Below are 25,066 nucleotides of genomic sequence, written 5' to 3'. Positions count from 1 at the left end.
GATTGAGTTTTATGCCAAAATGATGTAAAATATTTTAGTAGATTCAGAAAAGGTTTCCACAGTCCAGCATGAATTCTCTGCATTTTTAGGAGGAAGCAGAGACTTCCCTGATTTACATCGAGTACTTGGTGCTAGACTGTCAAGTCATCTCTATTTCAAATCCACGTCTTCCAGCAAGATGAACAAGTACTGTATCTCTCCCTAACTACCCTCACTCCAAAGGGCTTTGTGCAGGCTCTTGACTGCAGAGCTTCTTTCTGCTTTATAGCTACTAAGAGCTGACTACTTTTTGAAGCATCCTCAGCTTTATTTCATGCAACACAGGTCTGTTTTAAACACCCTGCTTTCTGACTTTTTCAAGCCAGGGTCTTCTCAATCTTATTAATTCCACATTTACAATATGCAGTACAACATGAAGATAATCAAATTCAACAGCACTCCTGAGAGTAGATTCTGTTGGCAGGCTTGCTGCTGCACCCAGGCAATTCCATGCCACAGTCAGGAAGCCTTTCAGGTTATTAAGCCACATACTGAACAAAGAATGAAAATCTAAACCCCAAGGGCACATCATCTGAAACCCATCTCTAGAAGTTAGTATAGAATTCCACAAGTACACTTCTATAGCAGTGTAACAGTTCTGAGAAACTTAAATCCCCCACAAGATATACTGGCCTAAAAAACAGACTGTGCATATTAGAATCATCTCCTGGGAGATGTTCTTTAGGTATTTGAGAATATTATGTTGATGTCAGTTTAGCTGAGCATGTCTGCTTTGCAGGAAAAAGCACATCAGCAACTGCTGGAAATTCTCAACATTCCTGGCTTCTGCAGCCACAGCAAATAGAGCAGTGACTAAGCATCTGAATAATGTAAGACACATTAAAACACAATTAACATACAGCAGTTATAGTAAAGGCTATTCATTACCTGCTGTTGAGAGGCAACAGATTCTTCCTTAATTGTATGCACAAGATGTTAACTTTCCATCAAGTTCAACCAAGTTTGTTATGCCTTGTTTCTCAAGTATTGTTTCAAATCAAATGAACAAGTATTACACAGTCAAGCCGTAAATACGATCTATGAAGTGAAGCCACTTAAAACTGGTGTTTTCACACTAAAGTTTGTGTGTTTAGCACACCAGGACTTCATCTGACCAAATACACCGGAATCTTAAAAGGAACACAAGACATGTTTATAGGGAGGATATACAGAGATTTATTTAATCAGGTTTACTATTTACAGTTGAGATCACTTTCACATACTATTTTTCTACTCTACATGGCTACATTGTTTCCAAACCAATTTAAGGTCTACAGTCTAACAGGTTCACTCAACACATAAAACCGCTCTTCATAGAAAAATGAAATATTTCATTATAGAACAGTAGTGCATACATTATACTCCTGAAAAGCCAGCTTGTATTTTAAACTACTAGTGTTTGAAAGACTGGATCTCTGAAGGTCAAAACTGCAGTAACATAATCCTAAAATCGGTTAGTCTTTTTTTTTTTTTTTTTTTTACGATTTCTTTTATATGTAAAGTGTACTGGACTTCACTTAAGAGTTTTCCTTTTTTAATTTTTTTTTTCCTCCTAAAAGTGACACTGGTGAGGGGCAAGATTAAAATATTTTTTCCTCTCAAATTAAATACAGCTGGCTTCCTTTGTACAACTTTGGCCAAAAAAAAGTTCCATGTAGTGAAGGTTTAAGACATCCTCTCTCTATATGCAAGAACCAGCCAGTTAATGCTTGGAGGTAATCCACCAAAGTAGGCACACATCCTTTGACTTTCATAGCAACCAAATTACACTGAACTCGCAAATGGCTCTGAAATTAGAAAGTTTACTAGAATACTAAAACATTGAGATACATGAATAGCTGGCTAAACCAGTGAAAGTCACAGGGAATCATAGGGGTCTGTGTAAAGCTGAGTTGTTTTGCCCGTCACCAGTGCACGGTCCCGCTGCCCTCGGCTCTGAAAGGTGGGCTCGGACTAAGCGTGGGGCAAGAAAGCTATGGAATAGAGCTGGCCCAGTCACCTTCCACACAAGTGGGCTCACACTGAACTGCACCTCGGAGGGCTCTTCTAGGCGTAGGTCCCGCCCGTGATGAGCAGCTCGTAGGCAGGATCCCGACTCCTCCTACATAGAACTACACAGGCACACAACATGCCCAGAAGCTACGGAGAAAAAACAGAACAGGCTTGAGAACAGACAGCACTGCAAGAGACAACCTCAGCAAAGACATTGCCAGCATGCTTGCTAAAAGTGGAATTGTCCACAAAGGAAATGGCAAATGGTTTTTTGGTTCCTGCTGCAAAAAGCAAGGGCCACAAACTCCAGCCCCATTTTCTTCCAAGATTATCCTGGACACCTTTAAGAGAACTTTTTTGGTCAGCCACTTGTATTCTGCCTCAATAGTTCAAATGGAAGAAATTCTGAATTTTATGACAGGTACAGATTTTTAGATACTGTATCTGGAATGAAAAATCCAAGTGAAATTCCAATGTATCAGCCTCTAAGTGCCATGATGAGAAAGAACAAAGCTTTACAGAGTTTTATGAAACCTCTTTCCAATGATCAATCTCTTTTAATATGACATATTAGAAAGCTTAAAATCCAGTGTGAGTAATTCACTTTTAGACATGTTAAAATTCACAGTACCAACAACTGTGATACTGTTTGTCAGGAATTCAGGGTATGATTACCCTTTACAAGACTTAAATCACTAGAATAATCAGGGATATAGGGCATGATATTTTAAAGAAGTTGCATGTTTATTGAAGGTAGAGAAAGGCTACTAAAGGTAGCTACTAAAAAAATACCAGGTATAGTGTTGTGTTTTGTGGCCTACAGTAATTAGCAGTAGCTTCTAGTAAAGTAAGAGATTGTATTGATTTGGTCACATGCATAGAAGTGTATTAAGTTTATTCACAGATGCAAATACTTCAAGAGGCTCCTGTCATAGCCCTGGACCAAACAGCATCACTCAGAAGGTGATGGTTTCTTCAAAAAAAAATGAAACCACCCCAGAAATAACCCCAAAAAACCCCTTGGACAGAAAGCAAACAAGAATGAGCTGGGTGAGCAGATAATCAAATGTAAATCTGCCTCACTGATACAACAAAAGCCCAGTAATAATAGAACTAGGACAAAAAGAGAATTACTCACTTTTTTAAGACAGGCTGATGCAAAAGCATCACAGGTATAACAAGTTTTAAAACTAAGTGATGGCACACACAGCACAGTACTTCAGTCTGCTGAAAGACTGGAGACAATGTTTTAAAAATCCTAAATCTAAATAAGCAGTGATTAGGAAGAGGCATGATGAAATTCCAGTATAAGCTTTTAATTTCCTGAAAAGGAACAAGCTGTAAAGATCAATACTCTGTCTGGAGTGCATTATCTGCTTGGGATCTATAGCAGAAACCAGCTCAGGTTTATGGAGAGTAACCTAGAGTATGGCACTGCAACTTATTAAACCAGGATCTTTCTTCAGCCAGGTGGTTTCTCTCCACATATGAACTCCCAAATATCACAGAATCTTGGAATGGTTTGGTTGGGACAGACCTTTAGAGGCCATCCAGTCAAACCCTCCTGCAATGAGCAGGGACATCAACGAGAGCAGGGTGCTCAGGTTGTTATAGTCATGCCAGAGTTAGAGAAAACAAGTTCCATGAGAACAACTCCTCATGGACACAGTCCTTCTAAAGAGGAGGGAATATCCACAATTACAAACCACTTAAGTTAGAGATGTTAAATGGAGAGTTTATTGTAGTTGCCAGTGGCTACAGAACTCTCAAGCAGGTTCATAGCTTGCAAGTACAAAAACTTCATCTTTTTTTGCTGTTCAAAACAAGGCTAAAATGAAAGAGTGTGCTACAGAGAAACACCTCCTTTAGTCTTTTGCTAGAATTCATTCTGGCCTGGTACACTGACTGAATAAAAGTAGTTCCATCACATTTACAGTTATTTGCACATAGATAACCCTGTTCAATGACCCACTCAAGAGATTCAATTTATACAGTTGTGCAGAATCTGTAACAATCAGGTACTACAATAAAACCTCATTCAATTAACTTCTGAGTTACTATTTAAACAATTTCTATCCTTTAGGCCTCTGAGCATATTCCTAGAATTCACTGTAAACACAGAAGTAACTCCCATATTTCAGCTTCTGCTACAGAAATTATTTATTATGTCATTAAAAAACATGCCAATGCCTCTAAACCCCCTTTTTAAGGTATTTGATTTTGTTTCTCTTTGGTTGCTATTTAATACTGTGAACAAAGATATTTTAGAAGTCCATGTTGAAGGAGGATCCATACATCCGCCTCTTCAACAACTTTTCTCAAAGTTTAGACATCTCTCACATTCAGAAGGTTTGTTCAGTTTGCTTTTCTATTAAATTTTCCTGCAAATTCCAAGCCTTGCCAAAATACTCTTCTCAGTCTTCTGACTGTAGGCTGGGAGAGGTAGAGAACTTTGGGCAGCCTTATTGCATAACATGAAACATGGGGACTCTGTGCAGCAAGTATAGGAAAGGTGGGAAAATTCACCAAGAGGTAAGAAAAACGTAATTGCTCCTCTAAGTTTACAGGGCATGTGCTGAAGTTTCCATTCTTGCAGTCAGCACACAGACCATTTTGCTGAGAACCAGGCTAAGGACATTATTTAAATTCTGTATTACAAAGACAAGGATGTCAGAAGTTATGTCTCAAGTTCCAGGAAATAAATAATGGAACAGTTTGAACAGGATGCAAGCAGCCACACTGCCACTGCAAGTATGTGTCAGAAATTCTGGCCCAGTCCCAAAGAGGATTTTAAAATGTGCTGCATTTTGGAGCAGACCTGTTTATCAAACTGCAAACTCCAAAATTAGGAAGAGTGCCTCCTCTTGGGATGCAGCTCACTCAGTCTCATAACAACCATTACATAAAAAAAAATCTGTCACAGTAGCCATGGTTGTGATAAATACATTCATTTATGCTACACAAATACATTTCACTGTTCAAGGAGACCAAATACTGCTTTAAAGTTTTAAGAGTGGCAATTAAAAAAATACTTTCCCTTCAGGAGACTGAGCACAGATCTCACCAAATTTGAAGTTTCACAGCTGAAGTAGTCTGGGTCTGAACAGTTCAACATTACTTTATACAGTGTTACCTGTGAGTATATCCTTGCAGCACTGAAATATAAGTGTAACCACATTTTCACAAGACTGTTTGCAAAAGACTGTTTACCTTCAAACATATAGTCCAGTTCGAAAGCTTTTGAAAACAGAAGTACCTGAATTTTCAGACTCAACAGGTACAATGTTGTTTAAATCCAAACACTATTAGGGGTGCAAAAGTAACTTTGCAATTAGCTCTCAAGTCTCCTGGGATTCAGTGTATGCACGACACTGCTCACAGACCATAACACTGGCACAGTCTGACAATAAATGTCACTAGTGTACTAAGTCTGCCAGACTGATGAGCATTTAAAATTCCAACTTTACAAATGTGTTTAAAAGACAGTTCTAGTTCATTTTCTTTTAAATTTAATAAATACTAATATATACACTAATCTATTTCCCCGGTTACTTTTTTATGACCAGGGTAACTGTAATAAAGGTCTTCAGTTTAGAACCTCTTTGCTTAGGTCCAGAAACCAAGAAATCTTTGAGACACAATGCAAAGCTCAGCTGCAGGAGAACAGAGTACACTATCAAATCCTTGGGGTATCTCCTGGGTGGTCCTGACATCATTTGTATGCCATGAAGAACAGTTAAGCTGATGTACCTCTAAACTGGCATGAAGTATGAGCTACCTGGTTTAAAAGTTGAAACTCAAATACTGTGCAAATTCTTTAAGTGTTAAATGCCATCAGAGGACATTCATGATACTTAAATACCTAGATAATTAGTTTTCAAGAAATAGTGTGCCATTTACATTATAGTAGGTTAATGTATGTAACACTGACTGTTCAGCTCTCTTCAACTCTTAACAGAACACACATCCACATAGCAACAGTTTTGAGACCATGCATAGGCTGGGAAGTTCTGTGTTAAAATGTAATACCTCTTAAGTACACACCTGTGGAGCAGTTTAGAATTTAATTTGAAAGAAGTTAACAAATCAGGAACATTCTCTTACCTGAATAGCAGCAAATGCTAGTGCTGCCCAGATGACATACATCATGATCTCTTGAAGCTTCTTTACAACCAGAGCCTCACACCCCTGAAACAAGTAGGCTTCTTATTTATCAATCTGTCAATCATATTTAGGCACACACCAAAAACCCCAAAAGCATCAAACAGGGCAAAAGGATAATGCAAACACTAAAAAAAAATAAAAATTAATGCATCACAAATGAAACAAAGGAGAAACCACATCTATTTTCTGTTAAAGCAAATACACCCAAGATTTGATGTTCCCAAAAAGAAAAGTAAATGACTGTCAGAAAATGCACATGGCTGTGTAGGTTCATGCTTTGGCTGCCTCACCTCCGAATAAAGGTCCATTGGGTGGGTCAAGCTGCCAGTGCAATTGCTGAGGGCTGCTTTGCAACAGCTGAGTGGCACACTGTTATTTTTAGTTTGTTTGAACCAGACAGTATTCTCCCAGTCTGAGTAGTTATGGATCCCACAGCAGCGCAGCTGGAAAAAATCAGACAGGTAAAGAGACAATATGACAGCAATTCCAATGGCAACAGCAAGAGGACAAGTATATTAAGATTATATTCCACTGCTGAAAAACACTTAAGTACTAAATATTTGAATCCAGACACAGATTGACAGATAGCTAATTACACAAAAATGTATCTCCCCATCACCAATGCAATAATTATATTAATTGTAACCAAGTTAAGCTCTTTATTGTCCATTTAGCTATTTCCTAGCTTTGTCAGAATGGAGGAAGACCACGTACACAAGTAGCACCTGTGTCCCAAGGACAGGAAGGACTGGCCAGCTCACCTGCCTCTGTACATAGTCAATGGCCCGGCTGGCTGCGTCGGGGTTTGTCCCGTTGTACCCATTGTACACTTTCCGAATGCTGTGATCCACTTCATCCTCCACCTGGGAAGAGGCAGGAAAGCATCTGCATTAGCTCACCAATGGAAGCAGTACAGGTTAGGTAAAGTTAGTTCACTTCCCATCACAGCAATTCAGGAAACCAAGGTAACTCCCCATCATCCGAAATCAGCATCCTGCAGTGGTACAGGATTCCTAAAATTCTAACTTGACTTTTGCAAAGATGCTCCTATCTTGCAGCTAAGGGAGAAATAAAATCCAAGCAGGTTATCTTCCATAAGATTTTAGGCAAAGTAGCTTTGCAATGTCTCTCAGAAAGGAACATGCTTTTCCTATGACACTGTGGCAGACATCCTATGGAGTTAAGGGCTCTCCCTAAGAGCAGAGCATGCACTCATCTTTCTACTCTTCCTTCCAAGTTCCAAACCAAAACTGGCATAACCATCCAGACTAACACATTCCCCTTGGGACCAACAAGGATATTGGGATGACAAGGTTTTAAGTCATACTAGCTGCTCTTCCCATTTTGGCTGAAGCACAGGTAAATTCTCAAAGATGATGCCTTTGGGCTGACCCTACAGGGACCAAGCTCTCTGTTCAGTCCCAGTGTCCCCACCCTTCCTGAGGAACCCCAGAGGCAGTGCATGGTACATAGCAACAGTTACTGGAATAGCTCTTAAAACTACTGCAGATGAGTCAAATTGCTAAAGATGCTGTCAAGTACATGTGTTAGAAATGGATGCCACCCAAGAACCATCTCTTGTCCCTACAAAAGGCTTTTTATAGTTTGGAAAAAAACCCCACCTTACTAGAACTTTTTAAGTAATATGTTCACTGTAAACTATTATTTAAATGCACAGAAATTTTAGTGTAGACAAACCTTTGTGCAATATTAAGATTAGCTCTGAATCGATTTTTTTTCTACCACATTCAACAGAAATTCTGTGCAAGGAATGTAATTTTAGGACTGAGCACTAAGCCTGCATATTCTTCAGATTTGCAAGCTATAGTAGGAAGGTCTTGTCAACACATGCTTAAATGCTTTAATGGAAGAATTTTCTGCAGCAATAGCACAAAGTGCATTCCACCACCACCCCCTCCTCAAGAATGCTGCCTATCTTAACAAGCAAATCTGTATCAAGATAGGCATGCATAAAAGTCAATTTAGCCTGCACAGGCAACTTGTTTCAGACGAGCTTAAAATCACCTGTTTGATGATTTAACTAATGTGATTTACAACTCTGACTCGTAACAAAACAGCTATTCAATTTGTCATATACATTTTTAAATCTTTTATTTCAGTGCTTCCTTGTGTATCATTTGCCTTATGGTTCAATTATGGCAACATTGTGCCTGAAATCCATGCAAATTCCATCCATGCAAACAGAAATCACTAGCTCCAGCTAGCTGGCAGGTTTTATGAAAACTGAAGAGAGCAAATCAATCCACCCAGAGGAAATAAGTCAGCAGGTCCTCAACAGGGACAGCGACTTTAATCCCTACTGCCACTTCCAAAAAGCCTTCCTTTTGCAGGTTAGGAGCAGTGTGACAGACTGCAGCAGGCCAGTCCATCTCAGCATGACCTGGGCAGGCTTCACGTGGGGCTGAACTGGATCAGCACACACAGGGTCACAGAGGCACCCCAGAAAATTAAGTGATTCTAAGATCAGTAACTGTATCTTAACTTAAAAGGGCACCATGCCACTTTGAGACATTATGCTCCACAGTTTTCATGAACAACTGCCTTGACTTTGACCTTGCCTTTCCTTTGGAAGTTTGTAGAGTTAACACAATGTATTTCTAACGTGATTCAGGTACCTTTAAACAAACCAAAACAAAACTCCCACAGATGTACACATGCCATGGCAGAAACAAGAGAACAAAATTAGCAAAGCACAGAGCTGCTTTATTTATCCTGGCAAAAAATTTCCCCTGCCAGTTCACTGGTAATAAATTTATTTCTGACACTCCTATTGCACTTGAAACAATAGTTTAAGATGCTAAGTACTGCAGGATACTAGAAAACTGCCATTTTTACTAACAAAACCCATCTGTCCTTTCAAAGGATGAAAGATTCAGTTTTCAAATACTGAGTCCCACAAACAGCTTAACACAAGATCACAGTGCCACCAAAGAGAAGATTACCTTCCCTCTCCTTCCAAGCTCTGGCCCTGCGTTACCTACTGCAGTGAAAACTGCATGGTAGCAAGACACAAAAAAAAGAGGAAACAGGAACACAGAGCTGGGACCAACCCAATTTTCAAGTGTGTAATTTCAGATGGGTTAAGCAAGGGAGATCCATGCCTCTGCTTTTATCTGCTGTGAATACTGCTAACTGAAAAGGAGCAAGTCACTCTGAGATGGGAGCATGGAGGAGAATAAGATGAGCACAGCTCAGTCCTGACCAGATCCACAGTAATTCCTGCACAGCTACACTGGAATACAGTATTGCCTCCAAGGACTGACACAGAAGGAAACCATTTAAATCAACATGTTTCCCATTCCCCTGGAATTGCAGTGCTTTCCTCAGTTGCTTCGAAGGACTACTGCCACTACAAACTTCAGAATCCCAAAAGATCACCTCAGTTCACTGCCAAGATACCAGAAATCCAATGAAGACCGTGAGAAAAAAATATCCTGAATTTAAGCATTCCCACAGAGCACTTCCTGTTGAAACAACTTATCCTGTTATGCAGCATATTTACAGCCTGCACTTCAAGGTCGTGTTGTTGGCTGCTCACTCAAGGCAGCCTCCCCTGTAAGCCAAGCAAAGCCACCAGACTTTTCCTTGATTTCTGTCTCACCATCTCTCCCAGGGCAGCAGGAGAAAGCAAGGAGAATGCTGAACAAGACCTGTGCTGTTTATATGGACATGAAAGGCCAAAGAAAGGTAAATGGTACTGCAGTTCAGCTTGCTATTAAGATAGCACTGAGTGTCCTGCACTGCTCACATACTGTATGTCACAGCTAAAATGCTTTCTCTGGGAATTTAAAAAAAAAATTTAAGATATGGACACATCAAAAGCCAGTAAACTGTGCAACTCAGAAACTTCCTCAAGCTACACTGTGTTATCTCTAATACCATGTAGTATATTTCTGCCATGTATTATGCTGGTAGAAATATTTAATTTTATTTTTCTGGTCCCATTTCTTAATTCCATTAAACAAACAGGGAAAGAAGTCACAATTTATTGAGCTATAAGCCCTATCCATAACCTGTATAAAGCTAGAAAGTACACATTAACACATTCAATCTGTTTCATTATTATGTAGTGTTACTTTGCACACCAAAACACAGGACGACATTAAGTTATTGCATATTAAAACAATATGCCCTATGTTCAAATATTGTGTAGCCAAATCATTCACAAAGTCAAAGCATAAATACATTAGAAGACCATCTGGAAAATGTAGAGGTACCAATTACTCCTCCCTCTACTGTTCAACTCAATGATTTCTTCCAGCTACTTTTTGCCTACAAATTTGAAGATACTGATATCACATATTAACCCACTTAGAGGTTTGGGTTTATTCCCCTAACAAATACCCATTTAACAGTTCTTCAGAATCAAACACAGTATAAAGACTGCACTCTGTATTTTGGTCACATCTCACAACAAAACATTTACTGAAACTGAGAAGTTATTACCTTTGCTCTGTAAATGTATCCGAGGACCACCACCACAACTTCAGTGATAAAAACCAAGAGCAAGATGATCACAAACTGTAAAAGACAATCAAGAGTGTTTGGGCAAATAGTTTTATTCATTTACTTTCTAAAGTCTCCACATAGATTTCTCTACTTAAAGTAATTTTTCAGGTAAGGTTTTGATTAAATGGATAATTTAAAGCAGGCAGTTAAGTTGACCAAATGAGCCCAGAATTTGTTCAAGAAGCTTTAGTGTTCATAACTTCATCAAGTTATAAGAAGCTGCCCAGTTGGGCAAGTGCTACCAAAAATACCATACTGGAGTGCTTTAATCAAGTGTTTCCTTCAATCTTCTTTATTAGATTAAACAGGAATGTCACAAAGGAGCTACCCAGGCTGTTACTAAGAGTGGTAGATGGACTAAGGGAATGTTTCTTCAGATTAAGCTCTGTAACAACTGGCAAAGACAGCAAGCTAGGCACTTGTCTTGCTATATTTAAGAACATGTGTAAAATAAAGTGTTAAAGAAGTCTACAGAGCACTCAACAAAGCAACTCCCCAAAAACTCTGGGGGGACAGTTTAAATACTGGCCTATCTTCTTTCCTACCTAGTTTTCAAGCTGAAATTACAGTTAAAATGCTTGGGAACACTCTACATAAAATACTGCAAAGAAAGTGTCCAAATTAAGCCATAAAGAAAACAATTAGGCCCTATGACAACCCTCAGTTAACCCTGATACCAGACACTTAAAACAAGAAGGCTCCTGGATCATCTTTCTCTCTCTCTCTCTCTCCAATTTCAGCTTTTCAACTACAACAGATAAAAGGGATATTTAAAAACTGTTGTGACTTAGTCATATGGTTTTACATTTTTTAATGACATTACCACAGTTCTAAAAAAGGTAAAACTGAGAAGCCTTCTGCTGCTAGAACTGCCTAACTTAACACCTTTATTGGGAACAGAAAATTGAAACAAGACGTTCCGAACAAAATAGAAGGGGAAAACATTTAAGGCCATAAAATAAGATTAGAAAAAACTTTCAATAATATTTTAGAAGTTTGTTAAAAAGGGAAGGTACCCAAACACACATCAGGTAAACACCATATAAGAACTCTGGAACTTACCGTAGCGAGCCCGCAGCGACTTTCTCTAATTGTAGCACAGCAGCCAATAAGTCCAATAATAAAAAGCAGCGTTCCCACAGCTATGATAATAACTGCTGGGATTAGTGTATAGACATCTTCAAAGAAGTGATCATAGTCATCATATGTGATGAACACATAGGCTCCCACGTAGCACAGGATGCCTGCTGCTGCCTGCAACACACACAAAACACGTCAGTCCTCCAACACCAAACCCTTCCTGCAGCAAGGGAACAGCTGTTTTATCAAACAACACAAAGTGGTCTTCCTCAGAAATTCTGCCCATTACTATCTATGGTCTACTGTTAGAACAGAACAGATATACACACTGGAAACTTTAACCTCTGCTAGGGAAAGATGAACTGCTAGAAACAGCATTTCTGAAGTGTTTGCAGCACTGGAAAACCTGATTCTAATCAACAAAGCAGGCAGGAACAAATATAAAACATCAATTATTAAGACAGAACCAAATACCTAGAAACATGTACCACAAGCTTGTAAAACAGATGTTCTCAGAAGGATTGTACAAAAGGTCCTTATTAAACAAAAAAAATCAACTTCAAGTTACTGCAAGTCCTGTAGGATGTATCTGCAACTCTATAGATTTAAAACACTGAGACAAAGCTCTTGCATCAAACTGCCCTGACCTCACCTCCCTTGCAGTTACAAGGATCCCAACACATCAATACCTTCATTAACTTTAAACTGAGCCAACCTAGTGAAGGACAGACAGCTGTTGCTTGAGGAGCAAAGGAACACACATTTATTTCAAAATAGAAGGGCCTTATCAATTTTTGCTTTACAAATGTCTTTTGTAACTGTCCTCACACTTGCTGCAGAATGAACATTGATCTGAAATGACAGACAATGTAATTTAACTATTTCATGACACTTTTCTAGTGTCCCAATACAACCCTAAGCTAAAACAATCCACTCAGAAGACGAAAGGACTGAGCTCTGATGAGGGGAATTTCACTTTTCTGTAAAGGACAGTATCCCCATTTCAATCCAATCTGTATCTGGATCCAAGAGTTCACTTAACTGGAGTATTACACACTTGAGCTCTGATCTGAGGGAGAACACTGCGAGCTCCTCCAGCCACCTTTCCCACTCAATGGCCTTGTAACTACCCCAGCCCTGCAGTGTGAGAGGACAGACAGACACATCTACACCTCGTTCCAGTAGCTGTAATACTACAAGGCTGGATCATGTTAGTGTAGAATCAAAGAATTAATTAATAATTCAGTCCAGGAGGGACCTCAGGAGATCATTTAGTCCAATTTCCTGCTTATAGCAGGGTCAGTGATGAATTCAGACCAGGTTGGTGAAGTCTTTGTCCAAAGCCTTCCCAATGCTCCCCGGGAAGGCCGTTCAGTGTGGCACAGAACCAGACTGCCCATAGGTACCTGGTATCTCAGGCCTCTTTGCCACCCCAGAGCACAAGTACAGCAATGTTACTGCAACTCCCTCCTAGAAACAATGCTGCATAACCACTACCACAATATGTCTTTATGTATGGAATATTCCCTGCAGCACTTTCACTGTGTGAAAGAAAAAGATATGAAGAGCCAGCTCAAGAGTATCATCAGTTTTGCATCAATTTGAGCAATACATTTCACCTCTCTGCCTCCCTTTCTGCAGAGGTAATTGTGTGCTCTGCAGGAGTCTTAAAAGCATCCAGGAGGTTCAGGTTCATCCAATAAAAGGTGCTATGTAGATACAAGGGGAGTGAAAATTCAGTAACAAAGACCAACAGCAAGACATCTTCTCCAGACACGAGTGAACAAGCTGTTACAAAAGTCACCCCTTTGCACAAAAGATGTTGAAATGCTAATCCAGCTGTACAAATCCTGCCATATTAGGTACAACATGGCAAAATGCAGACACACACTTTCTGTACACAAAGCAAAGCTTCAAAGTAGTGTCAGTGAACAATGGAATTACATTAACTGTTGCCTAGCAATGGAGCGTGTGAATGGCAGGAGAGTGATGTAATCTCCTATTTCTAAGAACTAAAATGCTTGTTAGAAATATGGTATATTGCAAGGTGGCAGATAAAACCCCACAGCTGTGGCTGGCACAGAATATATGCCACAAAGCTGAAATCAGAACCATTTGTGAACTCCTTTGTCCTTCTCTTGTGTGTAATTTAAGTGGCTTCCTCCTTTTCTAAGAAAAATCTGGTTCATAAACTGAGCACATAAATTTGAAGAATGCATTAGAAAAAAAAAGTTTAACCTTTTTAAAAAAAAAAAAAAAGGTCTACAGGTGTTAGCTTTCCTTTCTTACTTGAAGAAGCATATGCATATTAAAAAACTTTGCTTTTCCAGTCTTTAGACTGCTCAGATTAAAAGCAGCTGGGTTTGAAGACTTCATTAAATCCCTTCCACATATGGTGCTGTAACAACTAAGTCATCCCTGACAGCACTGAGCTTCTGAACAATGTGGAGCAACTGGTGTTCCTGGAACAGACACAGCTTCTATTTGATGAAGTGACCATACCCTTACAAATTACTGCTACTTCTTCAACAAATCATCTGCAGGGGCAGGAAGTCTTGAGAGCAAAGGTGCCTGCTGGAGCTTGCACAAGGTTTAAGAGCTCTGAAGATTAAAACTCCTTCCCCATGTATCACAGTTCACACTGTTTCTGAACAGGTACAACAGTCTTTCACAGAACAATGAAAACAGCACCACTACCCACCTAGTTTACATGTAAACAAGTTTCAGATGCCTTCCCTTCTTTCACATCACAGCCAGGGATGGTGTTTTTTTCAGCCTGCTCTAAACCAGGAATTGGGGAGGTTTCCAAAGCAGCATTGGGATGAGAAAAGTGCTTTTGAAGCAATCCTTTTGCTCATCCTCTGATGATCTTTACTTACTACCTTCTGCTCTGCATCACTGAATAGCATTAGGAGTGTGTAACAAGACTCACTTTGGGTGAAACTAAGCCAGAAGTCGAGTACACTTCCTGTGCTACCTGCTCATAGGGGTTCAGTCTGTGGGACCAGAGCAGCCTGAGGGCCTTTCCTCCCTCTTCACAGCTCAGTAGTTTCAACTGCTCAGCACACAGTACCATGGTGTATGTTCATGTTAGTAATGCACAAACACCATGGCAACAGACAAGACAAAGAGCCAGTTTTACCCATATGAAGTATGCAGTCTACACTGACCAGTGCTGCACCAGTTAAATGCACATTTATTACCTGTTGCAAACCAAGAATAAAGTTAAATACGTGCTTTTTAAAGGAAAAACCAACCACCCAACCCCCCCCAAAACCTGAACAAAAACAGACCCCCAAAACAGTACCACATCCACATCTCAAGGAATCATCTAGGGAAACTCGGATCTGTATCACAAGTACAGATACAATGACACAAGGATAACTTAAAAATAAATTAAAATAACCCAAATTCCAGTGTTAATTACCCTGCAGAGTAAATGGTAAATCCACAAAGTCCAAACCTGATCAAGTCAAAGATATTTGAATAAAAAGCCACCATGTTTACAATCATGTATTTCCTATCCTTAAATGGAAGCCAAATATATGAACTGCACACAATTCCAACCAGTGTTCGATGAACAGGGTTTGAAGGAGGAATTCTCCAACTTAATCTGCCCAAAGCTCTGAATAGAGATGGCAGCAGCTCCTGACTCTGTGCCAGGTCACATGCAAGCTCTAGGGAGATGACTGGTTATTTGCCATTCACACATCCTTTTACAGTGGTTTGCCTCTAACTTGCAGTTCTGAACCTGGAGTGGGATACTCCTATTTTACGATGAATTAACCTTTAAAAACACTCATATAAAAGTACAGTCAATGAAGACAGTTTGTTGTGAAAAGCTCGAACAATTTGACATCCTTTTCATCAGAGGCAAGTTTTAAAGAAACACAGATCTCTCACAGATCAGAAAAAGCTTGATATTACTGCTTTGGCAGGAACCTCTAAGGAGTTATTTAAAGCTGAGCAATTACACAAAGAACGGGGGGAAGACTGGAAGATCTAATGACATAACGACAAATTATCATTCAATACATTATAGGAAAGCACACATTTATATAGGAAAAAATACATATAATTTGATGTTCTTTGAGTAAACCTTCTCCCATCTTTGGGCTGGTAAAACCCAGCCTCTAAAACTCCTGCCCATGGCACTAAGTCAGCTTTCAGCTCTCCCATGCCCTGAGGTGTACAAGGCTGCACTGTCTTGGTGCACCTTCAAACAGTCACAAGGTTTCTCTGCTTGTCTGCTTGTTTCCCAAGCAGGCTGCAAACACACACCAGGAACTGTTTTCATGTTTTCAGTAATGCTCACACCTGCAGCAGTCTGAAAGCCAAAATTGTGGCTACCTAAGAGGATGACTAAGTAAGATATTTAAAGTACTTGTTCTGTTGATCATTTATTTATCAGCCATGGCTACCACAGCTTCATTTACAAACCAGTGCTTCCTTACACTACCCTACTCATTTTGCTCCTGAAGAGATCTGATGACCACTTGTCCAAAGACTTTGTAGGTTTACAAAGCCTTGTCCTTCGTGTTACTTTTACTCTTCACCTTGCTATGGAATTTTCTTCACTTTGGGACCACAACAGAACCCATAACAAAGCGATTTTGAATTTATTTTTGGTACTATTTTAATTAACTAGGCCCAAGAATAGTATTTGTACCTTTAGCACCTACATTTTATTCCCTGTTTTAAGAAAAATACACACTCTCTGAACAAGAAAATGAAGGTAGCAGCAAAGTATTGTAGGAGAAAACACACCTGACAGTCAATTAGGCAAGAGGAATATTTCACATTTTTGGTAAGTACACCTACTTATAAATTCCTACTTCTGCCAATTTACCAGTGCTGACTAGCAAATGTTGGCAGTAACACAGATACCACTCTGAACCCAATTATTGCTAATTCCCTCTCTTTTAAGCATGAGATTGTTAAATAAACCCATGTCATATTATGATTGACCATCTACATCATCTTTGACAAAAAGAACCAAGGGAAAAAGTAAGAAAAAAGCCTTCTACACTAACACATAGTCAGCTTTTCTGCCTGGATCCAGTCCCAGGACCATCTTCCCTTTCCTCAAGTGTTTACCTTAAGTGTATCTTTGTTCTCACTGCCTTTGTAATGTGTTTTTGTTTTAAATAAAGCACACATACACTCCAGGAAAGATTTCTGAGGGACTCAGTGCTATCATTCTTTGTAGCAGTTACTTTTATCCACGCATACCAGTTCCTGAACATTTCCTACCCATTGTGGTTTGCCACCCAGTTCCTGGGCTTCTTAGAACAGTACAGTAACAACTGGGGGTTTTTTTTCACCCCACACTTCTCCATTATTTGACTTCCACCGTATTTCTCTGACATTTTTGGTTCTAACAATAGAGTACTCACTACTGTCTGACAGAGTGAGTTTTCCCTCATACCTTCTTTAAGTTTTCCTTTTAGCCTTCTGACCTTCAAAATCTATCTCCCCAGGTTAAACCTCAAAGGTCCTACAGGATCTCTCTGCTGTTTATTTCTCTTAGACAGTAATGAAGTGCTGAAAAGAAGGTCTCTCTCTCTCCACTCCCCTCATAAACAAATCCACACTGCTACTTGACATTTTCTCTGCTGCTAAAATTGATGCACATCCAGCCTCGAACCCAGTGGTTTCCTGACACTCTTCTGTTTGTTCTCATCAATAATAATATAACTGGAACACTGAGCTATAACTGTTCTACAAAATCCTTTGGGAGGAGAAAATTAGCAGTTCCCTTCAACTTTGTAACACAGCTAAACCTATCTTAAAGGCTTACAAAACAAAGCCATGTGAAATTCAAGTCAGCCAGACTGCTCTGTCTATACCAGCCACACTCAATTCTGTAATGCCAGGCCCAAATTCAATGGCTTTTTAGGCCAAAGCAAAAGGCTGAGCCAGGCTGCTTCTGCATTTGGCATGATATACTTTAACTGTCACTAACTGCAAGATGCAGTGCACCTGCAGGTAGTATTGTACTTTTTTTTAACTAGATGTTAACAATACAGCCATTCTTGTACACTATTCAGTCCTCAGGGTTGTAACTTGAGCTGGTGCTCCACTATTTCCAGGTTCCTCGCTCTGCACAAGAACAATGCTCAGCACCCTGTGCCACAAAGTTCCCCAGGTAAAGTGATACTACACATTCCATGGACTACTCAAAGCTATCACATTTAGCTTTGCAACTTGTTTTTGTTAGGTTTTAGCTCTACCTTTAAGCTCCAGACTAGATGCCAAAAATCCTGAAAAGTCCCAAGCAAAGACTTGAAACTCATCCTGTCAAGAAACATAAATGATGCTATGTTACTTCAAAGCAAACTGAAGTATTTATTACTAAAAACCAGCACATGGCCCATGTTTGCTACCTGAAAATTCATGTCCGAGCACTGTAAGAAAAATCTCGGAGGGTGTAACACTTGAGGACTTTAAAATTCCAATTTTTTAATAAAAAAATTTCATTTTTTTAATGCCCAGGATTCCAAACCATTACACAATCCTGCAGGTACACCCACTTCACTACCATAGCAGCAGAAGCACAAACCATTCAACCATGGCATCAAGACATGACTATCCTTCACCACAAAAAAGGTTTCAGGCAAGTAATCCCTGACAAGTAGCCTTTGGGTTCATCTGTCAATTATTTGATCACCAAAAAACTCACAAGAAGTTTGTTTTTGAAGTCCAGATCAGAAACTATTCTCAAGCTCACAGTAAACAGAGAAATTACAGGGCTTATTGCTACACGTAAGAGAAAAGTGAGCTCTGCTTTTCCTTTCTCCTACTAAATGTCAATGGATTTTCCCATTGCTGCATTTTCTCTCTTCTTTTCTAGCAGAACCAAAACACACCACACACACACTGACAGCTCCAGCTCCTTTTAGAGAGAGCACAGATCCCTCTAAGATAATACTGCACCATTTCCAAAACTCTGGTTACTGAACTGGGGTGAGAGTACCCAAGTTGTAAAGTGAGCACAGCTTTGTAGAAGTGATTCTTGCTGTACACAACTGAAGCCTTGAGATCTCTAAACAGCCATATCAAACAATGTTTAATAACAGCTTAGTCAACTGAAAAGTAATGATTTCAAGTCAGTTGAGTAATTGCAAGAACAACCTAAAGAGTCTGCAACTCCTGAGTTGGAAGTACTGCAGAAGCAGAGTTCATTCCTCTTCTCAAGGAGGAGGACCCAGAAGCGAAGTTAAAAACCTCAGAGCAAGCACAGGATGAGAGGTACTGTTTTAGCAGGGCAGGCTGTCAAAGCACACAGATTCTCTGGGAATATAAAATAGGCAAAGTCCCTTTTCTGAAGCAAGACTACGTGGAACTCTGAATATATTTATCCTGCTACACTATATCCTAAACTAAGACTGAAAACATTTCCTTAGCATTTGTGTCTTCGTCTCATTTCTTCAAAGTGCTTTCAACTGAATTATGCAAGTCACACCCTGAAGCCTTAAATAAAGAGTGCACAAAATAAACACATTTGACAGCAGTTTTAAAATATTTGTTCCAGGTAAATTTATTCCTTCCTCTTTCAAAACGATGCAGACTTGTAATTTAACAGAAGTTTTTCTGAAAAACACGCTATTCTCAAATACTTTATTGTAATTACCAATTTCATCAGGATATCAAAAGTATTGCTGATTATGAGGATATAAGTACTAGAAGTTTCATGACTTTATTTCTAAGTTGTATTGTCTTTCACATCACAATTGCTTCCTATGCAATACCCTTCCTCAAAGGAAAGGACTTGGCATCCCCTAAATGAAAATAACCAGCTGACCAGAGAGATCTTGTGCAAACTTAAGGCAAGATAAAGGTCAACTGAAGGGTTGCTTTTCCTCTGTCATTTGTTGTATCTACTACAAAATTAACTCATAGCAACAAACCACTAAGAAACATATTAATCTGATCTGTATTCCTCTGGACTTTCTAAGAAGGGCAAGTTTTAACTGATGCTTCTTATCAATGCATTTCTTGGTAAAATACTTTAGAGCTTAAGCACTCTTTGACAAAGTACCCAAAATTCAAACAATGTTCCATGCAAGCTCTATATTCTGCTACTCTTGCTGACTGTCAGGATACTGTTTTCTTACAGAACTGTAGTTCTAAGGTAGTATGGGCACCTACAGAAGACGCACTCGATGCTTGACATCCCTGCAAATACAACTCTGCTAAATTGTCCAAAGTACCACACCAAAAACCTGTAAAGGAGCATAAAGCCCATCCAGATTTCTATGATAAACTAGCACCTGCCCAGCTATGACAAGAAGACAGCTTCCACAGCCCATTTTCTTCAAACAAATAAAATAAAATCCTGTAGTAATTATTAACATGCAGGAAAGTACACTTAATCTAAGAATTTCACAAGGTATGAAAGAAGTTTTCACAAAACCATGAACAAGGTGACTTTTATGTAGTGTCAACTAGAAAATTTAACACATAGCAAAAGGAGATGAACTCATGGAATTGAAAGTAGTAGCTGCAGATGGTAAGTGTGTGGCTGTGATCTGTCAGCAAGGTCTGATCTGCCTTCTTCAGATGGCTTGAAAGAAATCTGTAAAAAAGGAAGTTAGAACCTGGACTACAGAGTATAACAAACACACCTCTGCGTTTTCTTCAGCAGCAGTGACAATTTTCTGAACAGGTCACAGTTATAAGACAAAAATCAAAAGTTCTCTGAACATTCCCATCCTCCTGCAAATATGAGACCCACTGGGTGGGGGGAGGGCATGGGGGAAGTTATAATTCACTGTGATCAGTGAATTATTACTCTTGCAGAACCTCTGATAGCAAACTATGTAGTAACAACTTGCTATTCCTACAGATGACCAAAAAGATGATGATAATCCATAAGACTTGTATACGACACCTTAGAGAGACACAGTGAATTTACAAAAGCATTTAAAGGAGATTTCACGGTTACTTGACCAATTATAAACATTTGTCTATTGTCAAGTCTCAGGGGAAATATGGATGATCTAATTGTGAAAACTGAAACTACATATGAATGACAAGCAAAAGATTTCTGTAACAGCACAGAAGCATCAACTAGATGGGCACCAAATGTTAACATACACAGCTCAGTCAACAAATGACATGTGCTCGATCAAGAGCTGGAATTCTTTCTCTTTTGCCATTTAATAATGAAGTTTTACTGCTTTTGATGAAAGTAGGTAGATTTTCTACTTTGAGGAAATTTTTGTAACTTGCTAAAGAAAGGAAAAGCACTGATTTTTGTCACTCTCACTTTTAGAAAGTCTGTGTCATTCTACACGCAGCTGATGAGCTGTGAGGTTGTTCCAGCACAGGCAACCCTGTCACTTATCTGCCAAAAAGCTATCAGCACAAGTTGACTTCTTAGGCTGGGGGTGGTTTACAGAATAAGAGATTGATGACATTTTAATTTGACATGAAGTACATCTTATCTAAACACAATCTGTCCACTTTAGATTAAGCCAAGTTTGTCTCAAAAGAAAAGTCATCCAAAATTGTAAAGTACTAGATTTAGCGTTACACAAAATAACTTTGATCCCACCACTGTTTAAGCTGAATAATTGCAAACTCCAACATGCAATTAAATTACTAAATGCAGCAAATAACGAGCAATACCTTTCTAATAAATAAAACACGAAAACTATCACTAAGCTTTTGGAGTGGGGAAGAAACTGCATACAGAATTTGTGCCCATTTACTCACCACAGAGCTTAATTTATATCAGCAACTAAAGAAAAATCTACTTCAAGGTGCCATCAAGAATGCAACTCAAAAAAAATTGTGTCCAGTCAAAACTTTCACTGTGACGTAGGAGCTATTAAAGACCTTTTTAAATGCCATTTGCAACTGTGCATGTAACAAAAAGCCACACCCAACAAAGCAGATTCCAACCAAACGACTGCACTAAGAGGTTGATGTCACTACTTCACACTTCAAAGATAAAGAACGGAGCCTACACACCTCAGCCAAAATTACAGACTCCTATTCTGCACCACTTAATGCCAGATATGCCTCACATTCACTGCTCCTGTCCCTGAACAGCTGGGCGGACAAATGCCGGTGAGAATGCAGAGATACGCATTTTCCTTGACGATGATTCATTTCCAGGCACCCGTGAGAGGCATTCCTTCGTAAAAATTCAGACGAGAACATTCATCTGTAACACTTTTAATATTTCATACAGCTTCCAAAATTAAACGATGTAGCTATATAGAGCTACACTTCTATGTTCAAATATCTTGTTACCCGCTATTACTTTTTCACATAAGAAATCCTTGAGCAGCTGGAACAACGGATATTCTGTTCCTGGAGCTGGGATTAGAGGATGAGAAATGCAGTACCAAAACGCACAAAAGGAATTCTTAAAAGCCTACAGAATATTCTTTAATTTGATTTCATTTATTTAAGAGTTATGTTGCTCTGACAGGCCAATTATTACAGTGAACACCATGCCAAGTTACAGCCTGCACATCCATCCTGAGAAAGGTCATTTACAGCAACCTACTGTTCCACTTTTGTAAGCTTTTGTCTTACTGTCAGCATGACTGTGGCTGTGGGAGGTTTCAGCGACGCAGATATACTACAGTGGCTAGTGGAATACGTAAAACATGTATGTGCGTGTATATATATATATAAATACACATACACACACGTCCTAACTTTATGTTACAAATACCAGGAAGGAAACGGTGCCCTACACTTACCGCTAAGTCTTTGGCATGGCCTTAAAGTGGAAGGCCAAACCCGAGATGGCCATAAAAGGGCTACAGAAATTAAAGCGGCTACAGAAATTAAACTGCCAGAGACTGGAGAAGCTCAATAACGCAGCTGTACTCACTTACACAAGAGTCTCCACCTCAAGATCCCTAATGCCCGTTAAACCTTCCCTGCCAGGCTACTGAGGCAGCTCCATCCACCCTGGGACTTGGAGGGGGGCTGGGAGGGAAGGGACTGCGCCCGCGGCCGAAACCCGGGCCCCGCGCAGGGGCTCAGGACGCCGGTTCGTTCAAACACACACCGAGCCCGTGCGGGGCGGGAGGGGGGAGCTCCGGGCGGGCTGAGCGCGGCCCGCAGAGCCCTCAGCGCCAGCTGCGACCCGGAACCCCCGGAGCCCCCGCCCTCGCGAGCCGGCGCGGCACTCACCCAGAAGATGAGGTTGAGGAAGACCAGGACGGTTTTGGAGGAGGTGATGCCGCACTGCCCCATGGCGAAGGCCTCCGCCGCCGCTCAGCCCCGCGGCCGCTCAGCCGGCCCGGCCCCCCGCCGCCCCCTCAGCGCCGCCGCACGTGACCGCCCGGCGCCGCGGCAGCCTAAGATGGCGGCCGCCCGCGTCACGTGGCGGGAGGGGGTGGAGGCGTCTAAGATGGCGAACCCCCCTTAAAGGGGTCCCGCCCTCCTGAGGGGCCGCGGCCCGACCGTCCCGGTGGTGGCTCAGCCTGATGTGTCAGCTGTGCCCGCCCTCCCCGTCCTCAGACTTTTAACAAACACATCTCTGCTTCTCGTTCAGCACGACGAAGCGGTAATTTTCCGAACATCGCACAGTCGTTAAGACAGATACCAGAGCGCTCTAAACATTAACATGCTCCCGCAAATAGCTGCACTACACAGCCGGTAACAGCGTCCTCAGGGGACGTTCGGATCATGGGAGAAGTAAAAACCCGCCCGATTGCCGCCTGAGGAGCGGTTTGGTGGCGGGGCTCGGTGCCCGGTGTGGGCTGAGGGGCTGTGGCAGTGCTGGGGGCAGGAGCTGAGCACCAGCAGAGAAAAAAGTGTTTAAGGGGGAGAACATCCCGCGTTTTACAATCCGGATGTTTGTCTAGCGGGAGGAAGGAATGCTTCCAGCGAAGTAAAAGACCATCGCTCGTGTTGCACAACCCGACAAACCGTGAGGGAAGTGCAAGCGCTGGCAATTGTTAGGACATTTTGGACACATCCAAAGAGAGTGGTATTTGCCAGCGAAGAGCAAAGAAATAGCAAGTTAAGAAATTACAAGACATGCGTGGTTTCCAGAAGCTGTGCAGGTGTGCTCTGGAGGTAACACCAATCCAGGATTTGCTGCCCATTATATCCGTAAGATTCATTTTAGCACGGCCACGATCCAGCCCTTCATTGTAAAGGCCCCGTTTGCTGCCTCACTGGTCACACCAAACCCTTCCTCTCCTCTCTCTTCTGGCATCAGGGTATCTTCCTTCTTGATATTTCTCTTTTTCTCCTCTCTAATCCTCTACTTTTCCTGGAAATACCTGTCATTCCCAGGCTGCTCTCCTCTGCTTGGTCAGCTTGATTAATACTTGTCCTTGTTCTTTTTCTAGCAGATTTACTTCTCAGGTGGAAACAAAACTACCCATGTTATTGAGGGCCTTAACATTTTAGGGATCAGTCTTGTAAAGGTGGACAAGTAACAATCAGTTATATTCCACTTTCTGTTTCCATGGTAGCAAAGTTAGTTCTTTTTCCTCCTACAATTTTGGGAAGTTATATCCAGAACCAGTTCCTGGATACCATGGAGATACTAAGTCTTTTTTCAGCTTTCAAGTCCTTATATGCTCATGGATGAAACTTCCCAATCTTGCAAGTGTTATCAGACCATTTTCTGACACTAAAAATGAATCTATATACCCAGAAGATATGCTCAAAGTTAGTTGCACTATTAGTGAGGTTTTGCACTGAATTTATGGCTTTTAGGGTGTGAATGTGTCTTGTAATTTCTGCTTCTTACTGTGCTGTTTGTGTTTTATATTACAATTATGTGACATATGATATTTTTAAAAGTGTATATAGATGGTACTATCAAAAATGCCACTAAGAGCTGACAGGAAAAAAGCCTTTCTAAAAGGAATTTGATAGAAAAAGGATCAATGATCTTTAAAAACTCATAGAAAGATTTTAGTACGATGCTGTTATGCCGTTTCAATGTTGATCTTAACAGACATAATGGTCTGATATGATTTGCTGTATTAATTTTCTCTGCTTTCACAGGTAGAGAAATAGTTCACTTCTATGTCACATAATGTATTTCACATATTTTTTTATAGATTCACAGGAACTGGTGTTCAGTAGAGACTCTTGGTGTTCTTTTTAGCATCTAACATTGATAACTGAAAATGAAAAGAATGCAAGAAAGGACTTCTTGCAGGCCAGGACTTCAAGCTTGGAGAAGAGACAAGGGCCTATGATGGGGTTGCAGGTTTATAAGTGCAGGGAACAAAAGGGGCTCATGGGGAGAGAGGAGCAATGGGGGGAC

At 40.4% G+C, this 25,066-nt stretch overlaps 1 protein-coding gene across 1 annotated transcript; it reads right to left on the bottom strand.

The window, feature by feature from the left end:
* Window positions 1–1,191: 1,191 nt before the first annotated feature.
* Window positions 1,192–23,119, bottom strand: TSPAN3 (tetraspanin 3). Its single transcript, XM_018081499.2, has 7 exons — window positions 22,966–23,119; window positions 11,788–11,979; window positions 10,663–10,737; window positions 6,957–7,058; window positions 6,486–6,638; window positions 6,136–6,219; window positions 1,192–2,178 (listed from the first exon to the last, which is right to left on the bottom strand). Exons 1-7 carry the CDS (start codon window positions 23,026–23,028, stop codon window positions 2,086–2,088), a joined length of 762 nt encoding a protein of 253 aa, XP_017936988.1. The 5' UTR covers window positions 23,029–23,119; the 3' UTR covers window positions 1,192–2,085.
* Between the last annotated feature and the right edge of the window lie 1,947 nt (window positions 23,120–25,066).

This window comes from Manacus vitellinus, unplaced genomic scaffold (assembly GCF_001715985.3).
Source record: "Manacus vitellinus isolate BGI_N305 unplaced genomic scaffold, ASM171598v3 scaffold_53_pilon, whole genome shotgun sequence".
Classification (NCBI taxonomy): Eukaryota; Metazoa; Chordata; class Aves; order Passeriformes; family Pipridae; genus Manacus; species Manacus vitellinus.
This window is presented reverse-complemented; position numbering and strand designations above follow the sequence as displayed.